Source organism: Centrocercus urophasianus, unplaced genomic scaffold, assembly GCF_019232065.1.
Source record: "Centrocercus urophasianus isolate 14NV4802_14NV808 unplaced genomic scaffold, USGS_Curo_1.0 seq_14, whole genome shotgun sequence".
Lineage (NCBI taxonomy): Eukaryota > Metazoa > Chordata > Aves > Galliformes > Phasianidae > Centrocercus > Centrocercus urophasianus.
The window spans coordinates 38,812,264-38,833,204 of record NW_024884586.1 but is presented as its reverse complement, the minus strand read 5'-3'; the positions used below and the strand labels follow the sequence as shown (position 1 = coordinate 38,833,204).

The 20,941-nt window shown below is 36.3% G+C and overlaps 1 protein-coding gene and 1 pseudogene across 1 annotated transcript in view; both read left to right on the top strand.

Annotated features, from left to right (window-relative positions):
• Positions 1 to 5,970, top strand: part of LOC122157662 (serpin A3-4-like) — a 16,825-nt gene extending 10,855 nt beyond the window's left edge. Inside the window, exons 3-5 of the mRNA XM_042813610.1 lie at positions 852 to 1,122; positions 4,614 to 4,764; positions 5,782 to 5,970. Of these exons, the coding sequence (XP_042669544.1) occupies positions 852 to 1,122; positions 4,614 to 4,764; positions 5,782 to 5,970 (611 nt within the window). The remainder of the gene's footprint in view (positions 1 to 851; positions 1,123 to 4,613; positions 4,765 to 5,781) is intronic.
• Positions 5,971 to 17,556: 11,586 nt separating this feature from the next.
• LOC122158420 lies at positions 17,557 to 20,600 on the top strand (annotated as a pseudogene).
• Positions 20,601 to 20,941: the final 341 nt, after the last annotated feature.

The window sequence follows — 20,941 nt, the reverse complement described above, 5'->3', positions numbered from 1 at the left end:
TTATTTTATTTTATTTTATTTTATTTTATTTTATTTTATTTTATTTTATTTTCTCTTTATTCACTGAACCAAAAATGATTTTTCCTCTTCAAGGTAAAATTTACTGCAGAGCAACACTTCTTTCTTTAAAAACAAACAAGCAAACAAAACAAACAAATCCAAAACTATTTTCCAGACTTTTTCAGCTCAGTCTCCAAAATGGATGAGACAGTTGGAATTTGATTTATAAATTTGTATCTAGAGAGGATTCAGTGTGGGTAGTGTGTTTCACCACAACTAAGTGAAGAGCTCTTGAAAATATGAATTTTTGAGTATGACAGTATGAATGGTTTCTGTTATTTTGTTTTATTTTTTAACCTAGTAGTATGATAGAATTTAATTTTTCATGACTTTATTGACCATCAGAAAAAGTGGCATACAAAACTCTTCTCTCTTCAACTAATCTGAATCTCTTCATGTCTTTAGAGAATTTACCCCTTCATAAGTTCCTTAGGTGTGAAAATAAGGAAAGGAGATAATCTGTCTTCTTCCGAGTTCCCATTTAAAATTGCATTATATGGGGGATTTGTAGGCACTGTAAAACTATCTTCATAGAGAAAATCACACAGTTGATAACACAGTTAAATTTATTCTGTCTGGCTGTAAAAAGAGGGGATTTTGTACATCACAGTCTTCTTACTGTGTTGTTATTGAATTATTCTGAGTATTCAGTAAGTACAAGTGCTTATTGCAAACTGACTTATCTTTGAATCTTATCCAGATATAGCAGTTTATGCCTCTGCAACTGTATCCTGTCATTCCTATATCCTGTGTCTCATAGTATCCTACAACTCTAACTCTTGTATTTGAAGCTGAATGGGAAAAACCTTTCAATCCACAATACACTAAAAAGGAAAAATTCTTTGTGGATGGGAACAAGGCTGTTGAAGTCCCAATGATGTTTGGAATTGGCGCGTTCAAACATGGCTACGATGAACAACTGTCTTCCACTGTGGTGCAAATGGATTACAAAGGAGGTGCTTCAGCATTTTTTGTTCTGCCTGATCAAGGAAGAATGAGGAAGCTGGAAAAAAAACTGTCTTGTGAACGTATGGCAAGATGGAGAACATTAGTCTCAAAAAGGTAAAATTCTACGGTTCTTGGTTCAGATGGTAAGAAAGGAGATACATTTTAATCTGCTGAGTTCTGATAAAGAATCGGGATACTATTTTAAATTCTATTTTAATCTATTCAAAAATTTCCTCTGACCAAATCTGAAATTTGACTTTCTGATACTCCTGTGTTTTCACATTCATACTGCATGAACTGAAAGCTTTCACTGCTACAGGATTTTTGCTACTCTCACATTCTGTTTCCTGAGGTCAACTTCTGTAGGTCCCAGTTTTCTGCCTTAATACTTCTAATCGTTTGTTTGTTTGTTTTGTTTTGTTTTGTTTTCTTCTTTTTTTTTTTTTTTTTTTTTTTTTTTTCTGTTTCTCTCTTCTATTTACATCTAAATTCGTATTGCTTTCCTTAAGACTTTTTTATTTTTCTTGGCTCTTCCTTTCTCTTCGTAGTTTTATCAGTAATTACACATTTAATGTTGAAATAGCAATGTTCATGTGACAATTGTGAGGACAAAGTTCAGTGACAAGTGTATAGATCATCTAATATGTTGCAGAGCCATTGAATTCAGGCTCTCTGAAGACTTAGAAGAAAGGCAATATTATATTAAGGCACTCTTGCTTCAAGGTTACATTGAGACTAAAAGACAAAGTTCATTTGCTTTAAAACAGCACATCTTAGACTTCTGTATCCATTAGTGTTATACATAGTAGTAGTCTTTGATGGGGAAAAATATGTGCACAAGCATGGGCAAAACATGTTTGCAGGATGAAGCCCTTGTATTCTTCAAATTTATGAATACATCACATAAGAGATCTTCACACATCCACGTTTGAACACTGTTTCGAATTATGAGTTTTCAAGACAAAAGAGAACCTTAATATTTAAAACAGTTTCACGCTTTTTTACTCTAATTCACTGTCAAAACTTTTCAGGAAAAAAAAATCAAACATTTTTCCTTTAAAAAATTGTCAGAAATAAAATGCATATTTTTCAGTGCAGCTTTACAATTTTTAAACTTCTGGGAACAGTTATGTGATTGGTCATTTTCACTATAGCACAAATCAGAAACTGAATCAAGTTACTTTATGAAGCATTTTTGCCAAAGAAGTGCAAGTTACCTTTAAAATCACTATGAGAGATACTAAATAGAACACACATTTTTTGTTTCATTTCCCTTCTTCCCCCACATGAAATAACTTACTTTAAAGCTGTGAATGGGAGATATAGCACTTTTAATATTATAAATGCATCCCTATCATGAGCTTGTTCTACACAACTCTCCATCTTTCCTCATGCTAACTCTCTCTTGCAAACCAATAACTTCAACTCCTCCCCTTTTTGCCTGTAGTTCTCAGTGTAACTGCTGTCATTTAGAGCTTCTGGGATGCATCAATAAATGTCTTTGTTATGAGATATGGAATGATGTAAGAGTTTGGGAAAAGCTATTTTTGTCTCTGTTTTTATATCTGCAAGCTGATACTGACCCAATTTGTAGTACTGTTCATTAGTGTTGGCTGCAGAATGGGAGATAGTGCCAAAGTATAGATGCAGCTGACTACAGACATCTGAGATCAATCTAATGGTTGAACTGTGGAGAAAACATTCTTGCCTCTTCTGGAAAACGTATCCCAGTGCTTCTTGCCCAGTCACATTGTTGCTATATGCTTTCCCTTTCCTGAGTGTTGAAAACAAGTAGGGGCTTGTGAATGAGCGTCTGTATGTAATAGAAAAATGATGCAATTATAGTTGCCTCTCCTTTGAGTCAGTAATCAGTACCATTAGAAATTAAGTAGGAGATCAGAAAGCCGTTTTCAATCCACTAGGACTCTCATTTTTGATTACCAACCAGACTTTGCATTCAATCTGTGGAATGTGCTATGGTGAAAGCACAAGCCTTTCCCTTTCCACTTGTCCATTGCATGGCTCGTGTTTTGGCTAGTTTCACTAAGTGCTCCACACTTCCTTGCCCTATAGTCCTGAACCTGGTTTATGACCAGAAAACTGTACTGACAAATCAGCATCATCAGAATGACCTCTGACTGAACATGCTGCTTGAAAGAACAAGGAAGAAATGGGATGGAATGGAATGGAGCTGTAATTAATTTATTGAAAGATTAAAGTAGTCACTTAAAAAAAAAAAAAAAAAAAAAAAAAAAAAAAAAAAGAATAAATAAAGTAGAATAAAAATGAATAAATTGGGCATCAGATGACATACAATTATCTTTCTGAGTAAGTACTTGATGTCTGTGTACTTTTTTGTTACTTTGTCAGCTACACATTGCCCTGCAACCTCAGTATATCTTGTTATCTTTTTTTATTCTTAATTTCTATGATAAACTTAGTGGCACAGCATTTTTTTTTTAAAAATAGCAATATTTCAGACACCTGAAAGAATCTTTTTCATAAGGCATATCCTCTGTATCCTCAGTGATGGAGTGTGTGTGAGATCTTTCCTGAAGTATGCAATATATGGTTAACTTTTGACAAATGAAAAGCTTAGGAGGCTCGTCTTTACTACAGTATTAGCTCATTGCAGACTAGAGACCCTACCTTCTGAACCATCATTGCTGCTTGTTATAAACATTCTTTCCTTCTCTCTGATCTAATGCCACTACATCTCTCTTATTCCCTTGATGAATAAGTTCATCAAGGCCAAGTGCAAGGTCCCACACCTGGACTGGGGCCATTGCAAGCATGAATAAAGGCTGAGAGATGAGTGGATTGAGAGCAGCCCCAAGGAGAATATAGCAGTACAGGGTGCTGAGAAGCTCAGCATGAGCCAGCAGTGTGTGCTTGCAGCCCAGAGAAGGACAACCACATCCTGGGCTGCATCAAAAGGGGGATGGCAGCAGGAAGAGTGAGGCAATTGTATGTCTGTACTTCAGTCTTGTCAGCCTCCACCTGCAGTGGACTACTGTACTCAGCTCTGGTTCTGAAGCGTAAGAAGGACAAGGACCTGTTGGAGAGGGTCCAGAGGAGGGACACACATTTGTTCAGAGGTCTGGAGCACCTCTTGTGATGACGGAATGAGAATGCTGGGCTTGTTTAGCTTGCAGAAGAGAAGGCTCTAGGGAGACCTCATTACAGCCTTCCAGTACCTGCAGATGGCCTAAAGGAGAGCTGGAGATGGACTCTTAATCAGAGAGAGCAGTGGTAGGAGAGTGGTTAATGGTTTTAAATTAAAAGAGGCAGATTTAGATATTAAGAGGAAATTCTTCACTGAGGGAGATGAGGCACTGGCACAGGCTGCCCAGAAAAGCTGTGGGTTCCCAATAGCTGGAAGCATCTAAGGCCGGATTGGACTGGGCTTTGGGCAACTTGATGTGATGGGAGGTGTCCCTGCAGATGGCAGAAGAGTTGGAATTAAAATCATTCCATGATTCCATGATCCCCCATGTAGAGTAACCCTGCCAACAAAATATCTTCAGAGAGAAGCAAAATTACTCTGCCTTCTACTGTGATATCATGCCTGAAAGTTTAATTTTATTCTTGCGCTTCTTTTCCAGCAACTCAGTAAATTTGTATCTTCCAAAATTCACTCTTCTTGGGAGATACAACCTAAAAAATATTTTATACAAAATGGGCATAATGGATCTATTCACTGATAAGGCTGACCTATCTGGTGTCACCGGACAACCCCAGCACAGAATTTCCCAGGTAAGTGATATTGTTTTTTCTTTTCTGTTCCTATGGTTATTGATGTTCACATTACAGTGTTTTTGAATATTCATGGTGTAATACTAACATGAGGAAGATTCATTTTACCTGAAAAGGCAGCAGTCGACACACAGAGTATTTCACCCATATTACTTGGGCTGTCAGCAGAATTGTATTGGAGTAGGTTCCAAGTTTCAAATCTGGGAGGCACTTTTCATCAATATGGGGACACATTATAAAACAGACATTACAAAATCATTGTCTCTCCACACTTAAGTGTCCTTTTGCACTCTATTGTTGCAGTCATTACTTTGCTGCTTCTATGTATGTCTACCTTCTTAGTGTCAGGCCCAGGCAAAATCTATGGATAAGTCATGCGTCAAGATACATAAAAGTCGATGATCAGGGCTACCCTGCAGTGCAAATTCATTGCCAAATATAAGCAAAACAACTAGGTGGAATTGCAGGTGAAAGTTAGTGAATTAGAGTCTCTGAACCTCTCAATTTTGCTACTATACTAGAACTTGCACGTTTCTCTGCTCTGTCCTTCTATTTATAGAACTCCTTGTTTGGCCCTAATTGTCACAAGATTTTAAGGAAGATGAAAAAAAAATAATGTCAGGATGCTACTTGTTGTGCTTATCTGTATGTTAGTTCTTCAACTGTACAAACTTGTCAAAAAATTCAATGTGATTTTGCTCTCTTTTCAAATTTACGCTAGCTTTGTAGATTTGCACAAGTGGCAACATGAAATACAAAAACTAAACAAAATTTTAAAAATGGAAAAATACTGTTTTTGTGAGCAGGAATATGCCTCTTCAACAGATATGCGTTCTCTAAGATGAAGAAAGCCACAGTTCATGTAGTCTGTTGATTTTTCTTCCCTGAGACTGCTCTTTTTGTGCATTAGACTGATAATTTCTTATTAATAACTTCTTCAGACACTTCTGGCTCAGTTCCTCTTAAGATAACTGGTTTTGTACCATTTTGACTTGTAACATATCTGTTTGTTCACAGGCTATTCATCAGGCTGTGGTAAAGGTGGATGAGACTGGCACTGAAGCAGCAGCTGCCACAGGCATGGAAATAGTGCCTATGTCCGTTCCAGTTGTCATTAAAATGAACAGACCCTTCTTATTGGTCATAACTTTAAGGGACAACATACTGTTCATGGGAAAAATTGTGAATCCTCTGGAAAAAGAATAAGCTAATATACACAATAGGTATGCAGTTATCACCACCATTAAATCCAGTGTTTCACCTGATGCACATGGCATGGCTACAGAGGGCTCTCCACCCCTTAAACTGTATTATTCACTCCTTTTTTTTTTTTTTTTGTAGATGTGACACTTCATCAATTTAAATTGTCATAGTTGCATATTTGTTTGGACTTTTTTTTGTTAAAGACAAAGGTTGCATCCAGGCAAAATTATCATTAAATCTGGAACAGAATAGGCCCGTGTGACAGTGACAGCACAGATGAATTTTCAAACAGGGAAGATGAGGAGCATGTGGGTGGAGAGAATTGTGCAACCCTGCTTCTTCCCTCATAATCGTGGCTGCCTTCTCACTTTTTTTTTTTTTTTTTTTTTTTGGCATTGATTGACAAATGGGTGTAAGTTGTGGCACTTGGCTACTTGTGCCCATTTTCCTACCAAGTCTAGGATAGCTATTAACGTCCATAGTGCTTACTACCTTGAACAGTGCCTTTTTCCAGTGACTCTGTTACTTCCTTGCATCTTGGCTGTTGTGGTAGCTTGGCTGCTACAAAGAGATTACAAGAAAGACATGTCTTTCCCTTGCATATGTCTGTCCACTGTTTCTGTAAGGCTTCCCAAGTCATACTCGTTCCAGGGTAAATATGTCAGAATTGGGTCTAAGAAAGGAGGATGTAGATTAGATCTCTGCAGTTCAACTCCCTGGAGCAAACATTTGTGAACCAGATATATGGCCTACAGCAGCCACAGAATTTCTTGCAGCCCCTGCCCGAACCAAAATCAGCTTCTAGAGGAAACACTAGCCATCTCCACAAGGTGCCAGTGCCCATTGAGATACCAACTGGCCCTGTGAGATCACCCATGGTAGTAAGCACCACTGCAGTATTGTTTGTAGGATAGAGCACCCTACTGGTAGCACCTTATACCCCATTGGTGACTTATACCATGTCTTCTGACATGAACCCTTCTGTTCCCAGACTATCCAGTAACATGATATTGGTACTCCATTTCTCATCTGCTTCATGGTTAGTATAGCAGCAATATTATAGGTTATGTTTTCTCTATTAGGATATACAGTACCGAAAGTCACATTCATAATGTACATGCTTATTTATTTTTCCTTTTCTGTCTACTTTTACTTCTTCTTTCAGAACATCTATCAGTGTTTTATTTCTATGCCCATGTTCATGATATATATCTGATTTCTGGTTGCAGGAGGGGTAAATTATTGACTAAAATGGGTTTGTGTGTTAATGGGTGTTAAGCATTAACAACAGTCTTTGTACTGTCTTGAACTACACAGAAAAATGTACTACAATAGAAGAAAAACAGTGAATAAATATGACATTAGAAGTCTCTAATTTTGCTATTTTTTTCTGTAATTCTGAGCTAAAAATTACGAAGAATGGTTAAAGCAGGATATTGACCAATATTTCTTATTGACAGTTGTCCATATAGTGCTCCATGGTAACACCAGCAATGATCTTAAGAAAGCTCACTCTCTTTGATCTGAGCCGAAAATCCATGTTCAGTGCATAGCACTATTCAGTGCATAACCTCCCTATTAGGAGGAGAAATTGTTGAGAGAGTTGGACATTCCTTTGATGAAGCAGTATTTATTTGAAAGGCAATGTACAATGGTGCTTTTTCTATTTTACCAAACGTTTAGCTTCATATGTGCCTTTCATCATCTCTATTCAAGGAAAAGGTCTTTCTCAGCTCCCTTTGAGAGCTATGTTATGACATTTGGTGTGTGTACTGAGCTGCGGATCTTGTTTTTTCAGGTACCTTATTCCATAAACAAAATATGTTGCTCTTAGCTTCTGTACTGTGTTGATATCATCAACAACATAGATCACAATATTTTAAAAAACATACATACTTCTAAAGACTATTAAAGAAAAAATGAGATAATTTCTTTAGGATCTATCAGCATATTGTAGAGGAAACCATTTCTTAATAAAATCACAATGATATAGCAGGGAAGAAAAACTCACCTGTGTGGTATTCAAATTGGACAATAAAAAAAATAAAAATTAAACTCACAGGCTCCCAAAATAAAGTTAGATATACTCAGTTTATTGTCATTTGTCTCTGATCACATCACTGGATCTATAGATAATCTTAACAGAGGGCATTTTTCTACAAGATCTTAGAGAACTTTTAATTCTGTATTTATCTGCGCACACTGCAGATAATTCCAGGTCACAGTATTAAGAAATAATCAAATATTGCAGCTTGCTTTCCTTAAAAATGTGTAGCAGTAATAGATGTACACCCCCCAAAAAAACACCAAAACCAAAAACCACCACCAACAACAAGAAATCAAACCAAACAGACAAAAAAGGCCAACTTCAAAAAGAATGGTAAAAAGAAAAAAAAAAAAAAAAAAAAAAAAGAATGTATATTCACATGTTAATGAGAATTATGAAGAAAAATTTCAGAAAGTGGAAGTTGTGATCAAACTGGGGAGGTTGAACGGGGGAGTGGGACACCAAAACGCAAAATAGAAAACTGGAATAAGTAGGAAAAAAAACAGCTCTGGGAGAGAAAAAACAATTACAGATGTCCTAGCTGCTAAATAATATATTATTTTCCATAAGCATCAGAAAACTGCCAGAGAGCCTGAGGGGCCAATTTGTTTTCAAATGTACAAAGGAGTGTTCAAGGAGATAATACCAGAGTAGAAAAGTTCAATCCATTGCAGATGTACTTCCTTTGCAGTGGTTGAGCCTTAGGAACAATTTCAAGTTGAATTAACAGTAGAAGAGATTTTAGGGGGACAGGGAGAGGGGAATGAGAAAGTAACAACAAAGTGCTAAGTATTTATGCAAGAGCTCTTATCTGTCTTAAGAAAAATATTAAATCTTTCACTGTTATGCACCACTTAGATTGGTCTCTATATCAGAGTGACAAAAAGTTACAAATGTAACATTAAAAATAAAAAAAGTTTGCATGTAAACATGCAATGAAATGAAGATCACTTAGCCCAGTTTTTGAATTTTGGAAACTAGAATTTGTCGTCGTATGAATACATATGATAAAACATTCAAGAATTAATATGGCTTTGCTGAAGAATTCTTTGAAACTGTTGATATGTGTGTGGATTGCGAATTGATTGATATACTGCAGGAATTCTTCATAAGGATCTTTAAAAATATATAATCTAGGAGCACAGGGAAGATCCTTCTATGACTTTATAAGCAATAAGTTCAGGAAATCTTTCGGAGAATTCAGAGATCATTTCAGAATGGAATGAATTTCGAGGTGATATATTTTGCTGATGGTTCCACATTGTTCATAGTCTTAAAAAAACTGTATATAAGGATGTCATTGTACTGAATGACTGGATGATAAAAAGGCATTTTATTGATAAATGATAGAAAAGTTTTTAATTTGGTAGCATCTGATAAAAACAGTATAGAACATTTTCATCATTTCAATTTGAAATTGCCATCAGAGCAAAAGCATTCCTGAAAATGTTCTAACTTCTTTGAGCCTGTTTCCTTAAATGGAAATAACATCCTCAGACAAATTCCAAGAAGTTTTTCCAAGAAAATTATGCTAAGGGAACTGTAATGGGCAGTAAGGAATGCAGGCACACTGAAGAACCTGTCTACTTGCATGAAAGTCTCGAAAGTCTCTCAGATGCAGAAAGAAATGAAGTTTGTGATGAACTTCGTACTAAAGGAGTAATTTTCAGACCACGGATTTGTAGCTCAGCTATGAGCTTACTGTCATCAAAAAAGCAGAGAACAGGATTCGCATCTCAAAGATTTGATGGACTTGGTTTTTATAGTAAACTATGAAGAGAAGTGTAAAATATTTTCCTCCTTTGGAAATGATGCATCTTCTTAGGCTTATCCTGGTTTGTTGGATTCAGTTTCTGGTGAAGAGATTCTAGTTGTTGTGCTTCAAATTTTACCTCAGAAGGAATCTTACTAGTTCAGAGGTCTCCAAAGAGCAAGGGATGCTAATTGTCATCTGTGCTGTAATATTTGGGTGTTGGGTTTGAAGTTATAGTAATTAAGAGTGTGGAGGCGAATTAGAAAAACAAATCTGTTTGTTAAGAGATCTGTTCAATCATCATTAGTAGGAAAGCTGGAGTATTCACAAAGGTTGGATACCAGTTCAAACAGGTTTCTATAATCCCCACCCACCTAAACTCAAGCAAAGGCATTAATTTAATAACATTGCATCATCCAGGAAAAAAAAAAACAACACAACAACACAAAACAAAACAATGCACACACACTCTCACTGCCTGATCAATGAACTTGAGAGCAGGGCACTGTCACCTAGTTCTTATGACCTGATTATCCTTTTCTGATCTTTACATCTGGGCCCTGTCTCACTGACCCCAACCCTAGGACAGCTGTAATGCTCCACTGCTCTGTGGAAAACATACCTGGCTATTCAATGAATATCAGTCCAGGCTTTCCCTCATCATTAAAAGTTTGCTTTTGATGAAGGATCTTGTGATTTTTTAGGGAATGCTTTCTCCACGATTCTTCAAAGGGCTCTGCTGGCCAACTCTCTCCAAGAGGATGAAGGAATGGAGAAGAGAGGCTTGGTGCTACAAGGAAATGAGAGTTGTCTGCTGATGAGAGTGACTGTTGTTGAAAAAGAATGTTAGAACTGATAAGAATACGTAGGATGCAACACTAGATAGGTCAACATTTTTTTTAGAGAAATTCAGGTCCAGTATCAAATAGTCACAATTCAAAGTTTTCTGTTAAAATTAACTAACTTGAGATAGTTTTATAATGCATAATTCTGTGGAACAATGGCTCTTTATGGATTCAACTAGTGCTTTTATAAGTCACATGATGTTGGCCTAAATCTTCCTGCACAGCTAGAAGTTGTAGTCAGAAGAAAGCTGACTTTACACTATATTCAAGACAAAACTGAAAGCTGAGACCTTTCTGTGTTTTCTACTTGGTGGATTCTTTTTTTTTGTACCTGCATCTCCAATTAAGATCTTCTGTATGAGTAGAGAGACTGGCAGGGAGAAAAAAAAGGCAAATTACCTTTGTGTCTAGCAACTGCATTCTGGGTCCTTTCTTTGGCCATTAGCCAAAGTCTATATCATGTGCCTGGGCAGCTGTGTTTCTGAGTCACACAGTAATGTCATTAGTATTTACTTCAAGCCACTTTGATCAGCCATACTTGATCAACTGCATGGCTAAAGGTAGGCACTCAATTTTGTATTGCTTAGAAGTACAAAGGAAGTATAGGAAGCAGCTCAGCTGAGATGGTCCCAGATAGCAGGGTCAGTAGACCTACCTGGAAGATGAAGAACATTTTAATGAAGGCTTTCAAAATAATGAAAGTTGCTTAAGTCTTGAGTTAGTCACTGGGAAGGTTCTTGTTAACTGTATTTTCATGTTGTATAGAAACATATTTATTACAATTTTAAGTGCTATATTACTGCTTGAAACCCATAATTAATTGATTATTTTCTTTCTTTAATTCAAGAACATTATTAGGAAAGAAGGATGGGCCACTGATTACAGCATTTGGCTAGGACCTGGAAGTTTCTGCTTACCTTCCCAGCTCAGCCACTGATTCAGTCCATATAAACTTAGCTTCCTGCCTGCATATAGCTACTGACAAAGGATGACAGTCCTTCTACTCTTTGTTTATACTGTCAGTACAGGATTCTGATGCCAAACTGCAGATAAATAATTTGAGCTTAAAAGCACAACATCTATAAAAGATTGAAAGTAGGAAAAAGGTTTAGATGAAATGCTCCCAACTGAAGGGTCTTTACATCAAAATGGAAGGTGAACAAACCTTCCATTTTAAACACAACAGTTATATATACATCCACTGGAGCACCTCCCCTGTGAGGACAGGCTGAGGGAGCTGGGCTTGTTCAGCCTGGAGAAAAGAAGACTGTGGGGTGACCTCATTGCAGCCTTTCAGTACCCAAAGGGAGCCTACAAAGAGGAGGGGAATCAACTCTTTGCAAGGGTTGATAACTGCAGGACAAGGGGAAATGGTTTTAAGTTGAGGGAGGGGAGATTTAGGTTGGATGTCAGGGGGAAGTTCTCTGATTCTGTGATTTTCTCATACAGTACTCTTGTGCCGAACAGATAACAAATATTTGCATTTCTTGGTCATGAAATAAAAAGTTTTGGTAAAAACATAGGCTCAGAATGTCCTGTGATGCATACAAACTATTACTGTTAGCAGTTTATGTGTGTTTTGTCATCTCCTTCTGTGTTGCTATGCAGGTAACACCTTTTGGATGCCCATTGTAAGCACATCAGCACATTAATTTTAAGAAAGTTTGCAACTGAAGGATATTTCCAACTTCATTTTGAAGCTATATAATTGAAGCTGTGGTCCTGTAGATCATTGATTTTCAAACAGTGTATTATTGTTACCAGGGGAGGTGCCATGGTCTGAAATTAATAAAATATAACCTTATTTTCATTAAACTCCATAGAAGTAAAATGATGCTTAAGGCCACTGAGAGCAATTTTGTATTTTCATACTGTTTTTCATCTTATCTAAATGAAGAAATTTAATGTGTTATTTTTATCTAACACTAAGACGAAACTGGATTCCAGCAGTGTTAGTGATGTTTCCAAAGCCAAAGCTCAGCTGCTCAGCAGAGCTGGCAATTCTTCTGGAATTTTCAAAACAGTACTTTGCTCATCAAGCAGTCCATCCCAGCCTGAAGTCATTCCAATATTTTCAACTTTATTTGGACAATGAAAATGATTCCCAAAGATTTTTATAAGTAAGATTTTAACTTTTAGTTTTTATTTTATTTTGTCAACTGTTTTGAATATTTTTTTCCTTTCTTGAAAATCATTCAAACATGAGAATTTCAGAATACTTTTTTTTAAAACAAAAACAAAAACAACAACAACAACAAATACTACTATTACACATATACACAAGTCTGAAAAGAATCTCCACAGAAAAGCTGATAAATACAGAAATAGTGAAAAACTGACCATCTTTTAAAAGAATCTGATGTCTGAATAAAGATTTCTAATGCTAGAACATGCTCTCTACACTTCTGCTCCCTTTCCAGGAGGGCTCCTGTCATCTGTAAAATTCTGTCTTATACGCGAACTTGCACACTTTTGAAGCAGCAGTAGGAGGTTTACTTGTTACTGCTATGCAATACATAGAAGACACCTGCTACATTGTAATAGGCAATTTGTAACTGAAGTTGATCTTGTAACCTAAAAGCTGGTGATAAATGTATAGATACCACTGTAGTGTTTAGGTCTTTCCAAAAGTAATGCCTCCTATTTATTTCATAGAAAGTGGAGCAGATTCAAAGAATAAAATAACGCTATTTGATAGAGAAAATTCTCAGCTACAAAAGCTTTTTTTTTTTTTTTTTAACATAGTCACCACCATTAGCTATGTGTTTTTGCCAAAGGTTTACAAGAGCCTGTATGCCATGCTCATAAAAACCTGCACCAATGGAGATGACCTGCTGTCATCGTTGCCACTGCTGAAATGCCCCACCCACTGCCTCACTGTGCTTACATCCACTGTTTGGTCTCCAGAAACACTCAGCAAGTTTGAAACAAAAGAAACTATCTGGAAGCTGCTTGCAAAATGTCTTTAAATGCATGAAATATTGTATAGTTAGATTACTCCTAAAGATGTTGAAGTGTGAGATGGGGTGTGGAATATATACAGATATACTTGAAATGCACAACAATGACATAGATTACATAGTTATGTAGAATTTGTAGCAAGTTGATTGTGGTCTTAATTAGCAGTAGTAAACAACACAACTTTGATTATTTAAGTATTCTGGAATTTTATTCCCATTACAAATAATTAAGAAGCAGGATCTAGTACAGTAGAGGAATGACCACTATGAATCCAGTTAATGTGGTTTCATGACATAGTTTGAGAGCTGAAATTGTGATTAGCAGGAAGGTGAGACTGTTACTGGCTTACGGCATTGCAGGTCACACCTGGCACACAACGTTTTAGTTTAAAATTGATGTTGCATCTTATTTTTCCTGTTATAAATAAATGGAAGGGAAGTGCCTTGTTATAATGTAGCCCAACATCATTGTAAACTAAACAGTAATTACAGACCCTCCCAAGTGAAAAGAAAACAAAAGGTATATAGCCATTTTGTAGCACAGTTTGTCCTTGACAACCATGACCTTTTGTTCACCTAGGCTTTGATGAGTAAAACAATTTCTATGATTGTGATCTTTTACAGCCTGAATTAAAGGAAATAAGTACAAAGAAAAAGGAGGAAAAGAAGGAAAGAGAAAAACAAAGAAGGGGGAATGTCAAGACAAGATTTATCCATGAATGAACATCTTTTTGTTTATCTATGTATTGACTAAGTTATTTATGTATAAGGGGAAAGTGGTCACACATAGGGAAATATATTTCATGCGACCACTGGCATGTCATTACTACAGTCAGACAGAGAGTGTACAGACAATTTGGTGTCCATTTTCAGTTTCAAGGCCAGGAGGAATACTTGGCTGTGATCAGAGTTTGGGGGAGCACTCAACTGCAGCAAAGTATTTTGCCGACTGTTGGCACCAAGCATTAGTTGTTCTAGGCAAAAATACCTGGCTTCCATTAGGGTCCCAATTACAGTGTTTATGCTAAGCTTCCACTTAGGAGGAACAGACAGAAAATCACAGTCAATGTTCAAAAAGCTTGGTTACTTAAAAAATTCTTCGGCTTGGCCAAATTGTAGGAACCACCTTTGGAGATACTATGTAATCAATATTTGCTCTCCTCTCATCTCACCTCCATCTCCATCCAGTCCTTTTGTTGTTGTTGTTCTGTTCTATGCTATATCAGGTCTGTTTAATATTTAACAGTGGAAATTAAGCAGAAGATGATTTAACAGTACAAATAACAGTGTGGAGAAAAGCGTGGTCTGTTGACTGCAGAAGGGCTTCTGCTTTTCTAAGTGCTGCAAAGACACTTTTCTTAAAGACTTGAAAGTGATGCTTTCTGTCTTGGTGACTTTTCATGTTAGGTTTATTACAACTGTGTTCTTGTAAATTTGTTATGTGTGGATGTTGCTATGAAATACTAATTTGAAAGTAAGGGACCAGTGGGACCTACTGGTCTAAGGGAATACAATCTGAAATCAGAATAAAACAACAAAGTCATGGGGACTTTAAGGAGGTTTGCAAAACAGAATGCTGACGAAATCACCCTTTATGTTGTATGCAGGCTATGCTGTGACTCAAAATTTGCATCATCCCACTAGTGACTGAACAACTAGGTCCACATATAAATTCTTCTGTTGACTTAATAAATAAACCAAACAAATTTCTAAGGCTAATCTCTCTAGTAAGGACCATTTTGAGTGTAGGGGTGGATGAATTTAAATTTAATTGCATCTATTATTCTCATAGGTGAACTAACCTGTGGTTTAGTGCAGAATTGATTTCTGAATTTCCAATTAAAAATACATCCTAGAATTAATTATGTCTTTATGATGTCTTGGCTAACCAAAAAATCTCAGTGGCTTGAGTTTTCTAATTTCAGAATGTTAAAGTTAATATGTTTGACATCTCTAAAGAGAAAGTTATGTGGGGAAAACTAGGTGACAATATTTCAGTTCTGGTATTCCAAGTTTTGGTAGAAGTAATGCTAAGAGAGGTTTTGGAACCAGCCTGTTATCAGTAGAAGTTAAGAACAGAGTTATGCCTAACAAATGCAGTTAATCCATATTCTTTACTTCAGAAATTCTTTCCAATTTAGGTTAATTCATGTATGGAGGGAATAAGTGGTGATGACAGACAAAAAACATCTTGTTTTTCACTTAATTTCATGACTTTTCCAATAGCTAGAGATGGATAGTCTATGATAAGTAACAAATACTTTTGAAAGAGACTGTGCACTATGTTGTTTCTTCATTTATCTGGAATATTGGAAGATTTTATTTTGTTTTTCTGGAAGAAAGTGAGGAAATTCTGGTTAAAATAGCTGCTGATGTTTGATTCATATTTCCATCTATGTCCATACTACACATTTTGTGTTAGTGATATTAAAATTTTTTGATATTAAATGTTTGTGTTGTGATATTAAAATTTAACATGATCTCATCTCACTGCAGGTCACAGCAGTTGTCAAATACAGTGAGCATATTCACATTCCAGGAAATATAAGATCATAGATTTAGTATATACATTGTCTATAAACAAAACAAACCAAGACAAAACAAACAGTAAAACCTACAATACAAATAAAGAAACAAATAAATCGGTTAATTACCAAGAATCCTGCAACTACAGGAGCTAACAGAAACTTTACCTAGATCTTGTTTAGGAGGTAGGTAGAGTGAATCTGGGAATGAAAAAGAGACCAACAGGACCTCACCTTATTAAGAATTTGGAAAATAAATTCCTAGAAGAGAAGAATTCTAATAGACTTTTGGTTGGGAACAGGAGGAGTAATCATAACAATAGAAAAGCTGGAGAAAAATTTTATGTCAGATCTGTAAGGTACAAAGAAGCTTATTTTCACAGATCCCTCAATTCTGAAAAGATTTGATGGGGGATACCTCCACAAAATGGAGAACTAAATTCAGTTAACTAGAGACTTGTTCCAGCTGCTCTGAAGGACTGGAAGCTTGTGAAGCATTCCATGCCAGCATTAGAAGAAGAAACCCCCATTTCCAAGGGGATTCATCTACAATGTCCTTTGATTTTTGAATGGAATGTGTGTTCCTTTTGTCTTCCTGGACTCATGTACTTCCTGCTGCTCTAGAGGGAGCCACACATGCTATGCATCTGTGGCTATCGGGTTATCAGGTGAGAGATGCAGTCACTTTAACAAGTTAGAAACATTTGTTGCAGACCCTAAAAGAGAGGATCTCTCTGTTCCAAAAAGTCCCTTACTGTCTGGTATTTCCCATATATTTATACCCAGTTTTGAGTGCCCTGCTGCCATAGTATCAGTTTCTTCCAGGTTTTTGCCTTGCTTTTTGCTTTGAACTTTATGTGTAGATTTATGTGAAGCTTTCATCCTTCACTTATCAGCTGTGGCCAATGACTGGCCATGAGTTAGCAGTGATGAAGTAAACAGGAGTATGAACTTAGGGTGCACTGAATAGCTATGATAACTGATTGTGAACTCTCGAGATTCTTTGCATTTTCCAAACTATATTTAGCCGTTGCTTTGGAGTATTTGAAACCCACACACCTGTTTACTTCATAGCAGTGTGGTTTGTTCAGATGTACCCTATATTATCCAGGAAATAAAATGTTATTATTAATAGAGATTATTATGGACTTTGACTCTAAACTTTCATTACCACTAAGGAAGAAAACTGTCTTTTCAGCAGAGTAGAAAATATAATTTTATTGAACCTGATGTTTTCCTCAAGATCTTGATTAAATTTGTTCAATCAATGTTGATTTGTTAATGACACAATATTATTTACTTATATACCTTAAATATTTTATGTATGTTGGATGTTTACAGTTGTGCTATATAATATTTATCATGAGAAACTATTCATTATTTCTTACTACCAAGCTCATCGTTGCCTTGTGCTCATCTAATGGTTGTTTATTTTATAACAGAATGATTTGAAAAGAAAATGAAGTATCACCTGTACCTGTGTTTATTCCTTGCTGGTCTGTGTTGTCACACAGTGGCACTTTGAAAATTTTTGCCATAAAGTCAATAATACAGATCTACTTGATGGAACAGAAAATATATTAAAGCATAACTGTCAAAAGCAAGGCTCCAAATACACAGATTTTGCATTTAGATTTTACAAGCAGGCTATAGCAAAGGAAGATGATAAAAACATTTTCTCCTATAAGCATCTCCGCTGCCTTTGCCACATGAGCTGTTGGCTCTAAGGCAACCACCCTGATTCAGGTATCGCATACATGATATACACGAAAATTTTCATAAAGTTTTAGCAGTACTGAACTGTACTGATGTTAACATCACATTAAATATAAGAAATGTTTTCCTAGCTATTGGTTATGAACTACAGGAGTCGTTTTTACAAAATATTCAACAATTTTCTTAGGCAGATTTTTTTTCTACTGATTATCATAAACCGGAAGAAGCTAAGCTGTAAATCAACAACTATATAAAGGAAAAAAACCAGGGGGAAGTTCCTGAATTAATTGCTCATCTTGATGCAAATACTATATTAGTTCTTGTTAACTACATTTATTTTAAAGGTAAAATATATTATATTCCAATGGATGATTTTGAAGCAAAAAAAAGAACTGTAGGGAAAGATCTAAACTGCGGAGGACTTTCAAAGTAAGGGTTTTATTTTGTCAAGAGCAAAGTATCTGATTGTTGAGAAATTACTTGATTTTGGCATAGTTTATCCAAAATTGGTATGTGGAGAAATCTCACTCTAGTTGGCTGCCTCATAGCCATGGACACCTCATAGCTTTCAGTGTCACTGGTCTGGGACATAGAAGCTAAGGATGTTTCTGAAATGTTGATGCTGTGCCAGTCAGTCTATTAGGGGACTGACATCCTTTCACTGCCGGGATCTCTAGTACAGTGATAGATCTATTAGGTATGTGTGTAAAATCTTGGGACCCAGGTTGAGGATCTGTGCTTATGAAACCCTGCTTTGAGGCTAGAATCCTTCATTCTTTTGAAGAACTCCTCATCAGGCTGTGGGCAGTCAGTGTGCATCTGGTCTGGCGCGTCTCCTAACATGGGAAAATGGAAGGACAAGAAAAGCATTACATTATACTGTGGCCAAGTCTTACAGTAGGTGCATTTAGGTATCATAAAAGAAAAAACAAAAGATGGGGAAGTATGGCTACAACAGAAGTAAGATTCTCCCTCTCAGCTGGTCTTGATCAAGCTTTGGTTGTTTTTCAGCAAGACAGGACTTTATGCTAAACTCATTGCCCAGATAAAATGTTAAATCATGTGTTCAGCAGTATGTTGAAGTGACCTAGTAATATTCCTCTCCCATAAACAGTTTCTCAGCTTTCTCACATGTGGTCTGATTTATATTAGTCATTTTTATGATATTCATATGATCAAGTGCAACACTGTCTCCTTCTCCTCACTAGCTGCCTGGGAAAATTCTTTTGATTCTGCAAATACCCACGAGGATGATTCTTTTTGTGAATACAAATGAATGTGCTAGAGTTAACATGATGCAGTGAGAGTGACTACAACGGCTAGTATGAGCGGGATCTCTTTTGTGAAGTGGTAGATCTGCCTTCCAAGGGCACTGCACAAGCATTGCTCATTCTGCCTGATGATGGAAAGATGAAACAAGTGGAAAATGCTCTTTCCAAGGAAACAGTAGTAAATTGAAACCAGATAACTCTAGGTAGTTTAATTACTATATTTTAGGAAACAATATTAATAGAATGCATCAATTTCAGATCTCCTTCTCCTGGATTTAGTGTAGTAATTTCATAAATGGGATTTTAAATTATTCCAAAGATAAACCAGAGAGGAGCATGACTGATTAGCAACTGCAATCTCTCTGACTGAAAGAAGTGGACATGGTCTTGCAATGATTAACTGAAGACTTATTTGGCTATATTTTGGTTACTATACTTCTTTATTTTTTGATCATATGTTGTTAATAACTAATTCATTTGCTTCACTCTATCCCAGATTTTGTTCTCCTTTTCCCTCCTTCTGAGCTTTCTAAACTGGTCTGCTTTTTCTCTGTAATCTTCTAGCCACAAAATTCTGCTGGGTACATATGTCTTGACACTGGGATGTCATTTTTATTCAAGTGTAATTAAAATCAAAGAACTGTATTTACAAGAAAATGGATTTGGGCATCTCTCTGGGTGTCCACATATAAATGCTAACAGCAAAGAGATTAGGAATTAGAAGAATACTATCAACTGCCATTGAACTGCAAACTATCCAGCCTTCTGGCTGAAAGAAGACTTCCATGTTTCACTGCTGTTTTGTTTTCTTTGCTTGAGATTACATCTGCACTTACCAAGTATTTCTATTAATGCCTCTTATGATGTCAAAGATTTCTTCATGGAAATGGGCATTACTAATGTATTCTCTAGTAGTTCTGATCTGTCTGGAATTAGCAGCAGTCATACTCTGAAGGTTTCACAAGTGAGTGGATGGACAGATCCAGTGATGGGGTGGCTGTTAGTGTTTCTGATCAATTTTATTAGCAAATCTCATGATTATTCTCAAGGGCTTCCATAAACCCTGGAAAAATTGATGAAGTATTGCTAGTAGAAGTCCAAATCATCTAAGAAAATAAACAACAGTTGTCATCCTGCTGTACTCAGGATTAGTGATCCTGAGTCTTCTCACCAAGATCTCCTTATTCAGTCCTGCCAAGGAAAACACTCCTTGCAATTTATTGGGGATTCACTATTACAAGAGAGTTTGGTTCAGAAAAGAGGTGACGTTCACCTCCTGTACACGATTTTGTATAGTAACTCCACAACATTTGTTTCTTTTCCCTCCAGGCAATTCATAAGGCTCTGCTGGAATTTGATGAGACTTGAACTGAGGCTGCAGGATAATTCTTACGAAAGTGTCACTTCCTTATATTACCACCAAATTTAACAGAAACCCTTCATTATGTTGATTTTTTATAAAGCAACCAGCACCACACTTTTCATGGGGAAAATTGTTAGTCCTACTGTGAAGTAATTGCTGGGTTACTGGAAGTGCATTTTGCATGAGTTATAATGGCAGCTGTGTTTGCACAATGGGCTGATTAATTTTGCTCTAACTGTCTACTGGTTGAGAAATATTTAGAATTAAATGAAGAATTTCAGTAGCAAATTGGTAAACAAACAAACCAATGAATGGTTTAAAAATATAACATTTTCCACTGCTGAATAATTCAAGTTATCAAGAAATTTTACATAGTCTCCATGGAAGAGAGATTCTTGTAAAGAGTTTTGTTGTTTTGATAAATGTTTTCTCTCTATAAGCAGTTCTCTTAGACCACTTTCAGTTTTGAGTTATTCAACACAAGCTTTGCTCCA